This window comes from Quercus suber, unplaced genomic scaffold (assembly GCF_002906115.3).
Source record: "Quercus suber isolate HL8 unplaced genomic scaffold, Cork oak 2.0 scaffold_782, whole genome shotgun sequence".
Lineage (NCBI taxonomy): Eukaryota > Viridiplantae > Streptophyta > Magnoliopsida > Fagales > Fagaceae > Quercus > Quercus suber.
Window position 1 is genome coordinate 203,886 of NW_027070218.1, and position 5,201 is coordinate 209,086.

The 5,201-nt window shown below is 35.7% G+C and overlaps 1 protein-coding gene across 1 annotated transcript; it reads left to right on the top strand.

The window, feature by feature from the left end:
- The first annotated feature begins 452 nt into the window (after positions 1-452).
- On the top strand, positions 453-4,939 carry LOC112022453 (MDIS1-interacting receptor like kinase 2-like). Its single transcript, XM_065767186.1, is given in 3 exon segments — positions 453-1,327; positions 1,330-3,111; positions 4,110-4,939. Coding segments are annotated over 3 exon segments (2,835 nt in total). The 5' UTR covers positions 453-582; the 3' UTR covers positions 4,418-4,939.
- Positions 4,940-5,201: the final 262 nt, after the last annotated feature.

Genomic DNA, 5,201 nt, shown 5'->3' on the forward strand with positions numbered 1-5,201 from the left:
AAGGGTTCTAACAGCAGCCACTAATTGAATTGTAACGGAGCCCTGAACTGACAAAAATTAAAAGTTAGAGGACTGAATTGATAAAAGTGAAAGTTAAAGGACTGAAATGAAAAACGGTGAAAGGTAGAGGGTCAGTTTTGCATTTTTGCCAAAATAAAACTTTGTCCATCATTTTGGGAGTAATTCTTAAGTGTTTCCAGAGCACCACATTCATAATAGAGTCCACTTATTAAATTCATGATAGGGACTACCATGAATATGAGAAGAGAAAGCACAATTTTTTCATACTTCGAGAGTACCGAATTTTTTATCAACTTGCAATCTATTGGTAGAAATGAAGTACTCTGCCTCCAGATTCATGTGCAAGTGAGATTTGTAAGTGTACTGGGTGTAAACACTTTATAAATAGAGGACCCTCAGTACGTTCAGGTCATACTAAACCCCCTACACACTTTTCTCCTTATATGATCACTACCTCTACTGGATCAGGATCACTATTCTTATTTGAGGCCAACAAGAAAAACCCGCCCATATCCTTAGCAATAATTTAAACAACAGAAAAAAGGTTCTTACTTCTGAGCTATGGCTTGGCAACGAAAGCAATTAAGAGTTGTTTCATTTACACTCTTATTTGCATGGTCTGTTTTGCTATCCTCCTGCAAGGCTAATCCTAGATCAACGGCAGAAGCTGAGGCGCTACTCAGATGGAAAAAAAGCCTCCCAGACCAACCAATTCTGAAGTCATGGGTAGCACACACCAATTCAACTGCTTTAAGTCCATGCAAATGGCGTGGAATCGCATGCAACGATGAAGGGAGCGTGACTGAAATATACCTTAATTACACGGGATTAAAAGGTACCCTCGAAAACTTAGATCTCTCTTCCTTCCCAAACCTTCTTAGCCTTGATCTCAAAGAAAACCAACTCACAGGTACCATACCAACAAACATTGGCACACTCTACAAACTAAAATTTCTTGACCTTTCCACAAATTCCCTCAATGGCTCATTACCTCTTTCTCTTGCTAATCTCACTCAGGTTTATGAGCTTGATTTGTCCCGAAACAATATTACAGGAGAACTAGACCCACTTTTATTCCCTGATGCAACCAGTCAGTCCAAAACAGGACTCCTTAGCCTCAAAAACTTTCTCCTCCAAGATAATATGCTTGGTGGCAGAATTCCTGGAGAAATAGGAAATTTGAAATACCTGGATGTACTGGCTCTTGATGGGAATTATTTTTGTGGTCCAATCCCTCAATCCATAGGTAATTTGAGTGGCTTAACTGCACTTCTCCTTGACGAAAATGAGCTTTCAGGACAAATCCCGCTAGCATTGGGACTTTAAAACTAGAAGATTTGCGCCTGTTCACTAACCGGTTATCTGGTTCTGTACCAGATGAAATAGGAAATCTTTCTTCATTAGTTGTTCTACATCTGGCTGAGAACAACTTCACAGGCCACTTACCGCAACAAGTGTGTCAAGGTGGAAAGCTTGTCAATTTTAGTGCAGCCTTCAATAATTTCTCTGGTCCTATCCCAGTTAGTCTTAAAAATTGCCGAACCTTGTTTAGAGTTCAGCTTCAGTATAACCAACTAACAGGGCATATAGACCAGGATTTGGGAGTGTACCCAAATCTCAATTATATTGATTTGAGTTACAACAGGTTGCAAGGTAAACTCTCTCCAAACTGGGTTGAAAGCAAAAACTTGACATTGCTGAGACTTGCTGGAAATATGATGAGTGGTCAAATCCCCAGTGAGATTGTTCAATTGAGCAAAATGGTAAAACTTGACCTTTCTTCCAACCAATTTTCTGGTAACATACCAGCAGAAATTGGAACGTTATCCAAATTGTCCAACCTAATCCTGAAAGACAACAAGCTTTCCGGAGAGGTACCGGCAGGAATTGGAGGACTGTCCAATTTGGTGTCTCTAGACCTTTCCATGAACTTGCTAAGTGGGCCAATTCCAGATGAAATAGAGGGTTGCTGGAAGCTGCAAGAACTGTGGTTGAGCAAAAATTACTTGAATGGCACAATCCCCTATCAAATTGGGAATCTCCAGGCCTTACAAGATCTAGATCTCAGCTTCAACTCACTAATAGGAGAGATACCACCCCAGCTTGGGAGCCTTTCTGATTTGGAATACTTGAACCTCTCCAACAATAACCTCCACGGTTTAGTCCCCACGTCACTAGGCAGCATGATGAGCTTGGTTGGCGTCAACCTGTCAAACAACAATTTAGAGGGTCCTCTTCCTGAGGGAAAAATCTTTGAATCGGGTATATTGGAGGCTTTTAGTAACAACAAAGATCTATGTGGCAAAATCCAAGGTTTGCGACGATGCGATGCCTCAGTTGTAAAGAAGGGTGGTGGAAATAAGAAAAGCAAAATTGTAGTAGTCATCGTTGCTTCATTAGTCAGTGCATTGTCACTTTCATTTGCCTTTGTTGGGATTTTTGCATATCTCCAAAAGCGGCACTCAAGGAATATGAAAGATGAAAACACATCAAAGACTGAACATCCGTTCTCAATATGGTACTTTGACGGGAGGGCCGTGTATAAGGACATCCTTGAAGCTTCAAAAAACTTCGATGACATGTATTGTATTGGGGTGGGGTCATCTGCAAAAGTTTACAAAGTAAAAATACCAGGCGGTCAAGAATTAGCAGTGAAGAAGCTGAGTTCCCAGGCCGAAAGCATAGGGACTGTGGATATAAAAAGTTTTACCAATGAGTTAGCAGCTTTAACAGAAATAAGGCATCGAAACATTGTGAAGCTTCTTGGCTTTTGTTTCCATGAAGTGCACACGTTTTTTATTTATGAATTCATGGAAAAAGGAAGCTTAGCTGATATGCTATGTGGCAAAGAAGCAAAGGACTTAGGCTGGTCAACTAGGATACAAACCATTAAAAGTGTGGCCAATGCTTTATCTTATATGCATCATGATTGTGTCCCACCTATAATTCACCGAGACATCTCTAGTAAGAATGTTTTGCTGAGTATTGACCTTGAAGCCTATGTCTCCGATTTTGGCACTGCAAGGTTCTTGAAGCCTGATTCATCTAATTGGACAACAATTGCAGGCACGTATGGCTATCTCGCCCCAGGTAAGCTTCTCTCTATTATATATAGCTTTTGCTTTGCTTGAACATATTTGTGTTTATTTTTTTCGTTCTGGTTAACATATGTGCATTGGATATTACATATTGATTAAATAGTAAAATATTATTTTGGTCATTAAATTTTACTAAAAGTTTGTTTTCTATCCATTAATTTTAAAAAGTTCTTTTTTTCATTCATAAACTTTGTAAAGAGTTTTTTCCAATAGTTTAGAAACAAAAGTGAAAATGCAGAAGTAACTTCTTTTCAATATTTAGGAATGTAATTTTTTTTTTTTTTTTTTTAAAGTTTACAGATAGAAAGTGAAATATTCTCAACAGTTTATGGATAAAAGATTTTTCAATAATTTAGAGACTAAAAAAGAAAATTTTAAAATTTAGAGATGAAAAACAAACTTTTAATAAAGTTTAGGGACAAAAATAATATTTTACACTTAATTAAACGTTTAAAGTCACATACCAAGGCCTTGTGGCTTAATATTATTATCTAGACCCTTTTACAAGGTGAATTAAGGTTCAAATCCCTCTCTCCACATGTTATAACAATTGAATTACCAATATATATATATATATATATATATTAAGAATATTTATTTCATTCCCTCATTGTTTAAAAGTTTTAAGGCTTGAAGTAAGAGGGAATAAAATGGTTAGGAGGCAACAATTATTCCTCCATTTCTCCCTCTTTAATTTTTGTAACTAAATCTTGTTATCTTTCAACAAATGACCCATCAAAATGATCAATTTGTTTTTTGTTTTTTACTTTTTATAATATATATTTAAATTACAGATAATAACAAATAACAAATGACAATGGCTCAATATTTTTTTTATATAAAAAAAAAATGAGTAAAATATTATTGTTATTATAAAATGATTTGTTTCTATTCCTTCTATATGTAAATAAATATTGGAGTAAAATGTTTAAGTTCAAATCTTCTTCAAAATTGTTTATTTCTTTTTTTTTTTTCTTTCTTTTTTTGTAGAGTTTGCTTATACAATGGAAGTGAATGAAAAATGTGACATCTATAGCTTTGGTGTTTTGGTACTTGAGGTTCTAATGGGAAAGCATCCAGGCAAACTCATTACTGATCTACATTCCTCAGTTGGTGCAAGTGTTCATCTAAAAAATGTGTTAGACAATCGTCTTTCACCTCCCACAAGTCAAAAGATTGTTGATGAGTTAGCTCAAATGTTGAACTTAGCGGTTTCATGTTTATGTGTCAATCCACAGTCTCGGCCAACCATGCAAAGTGTGTGTCAACAGCTTGAGATGCAGGCTTCTAATAACTAAGAGCATCTCCAGGAGCATAGCATATTAGCTATAATTTGGAGAAGTTGTGTACTGTGGATGCTCCCGCGGCTTCTCCATACTTCATTTTTTTTTGGCTTATGAACAGTAGCCCATCAAGTCTGATGGGCTACTATTCATTCTTCAAATATATATTTTCTATTATAATAATGATGTGTTGTATAAAAAAATGTTGGAAGATGTGTAGTTGTTAAAAAAAAAAAATAATGAATGAAAAAATAATATTTAAATGAGATAGAGAATAGGATAGAGAATTTGTTGAAAGTGTATTTGAAAAAGTAAGTAGGCAAAAGCTAAATGTCACTGTTCATGAGCCAAACAGTACAAAAATTTGGCTAATCTGCTGGAGATGCTCTAAAGTAGTCTTGTCTTGCTCCATGTGTGTAGGCAACTGTGTATGATTTTTTGGGTATCTATGTTTGTAAGACTAAACCGTTATGCAATAGACACCGAAAATTCAATAGAAATTTTCATGCCCTTTCTCATGTAGAATTGCCATTACTCATTTGGACCCAACATAAACACAAAATAAAATAAGAAGAATAAATTTTTTGTGAAATTTTGGTGCCCTTAATCTTATTGCTAATAAAAATATGTGTAACATGGGGTATCTATGTTTGTAAGATTAAACCGTTATGTTAGAGATACCGAAAATTTAACAGAAAGTTTCACACCATTTCTCATGTAACACTAAAGCGATATGCTAGAGACACCGAAAATAAAATGGGATATCTATGTTCTTTCAAATGTATTTCTGGTTCTCCAT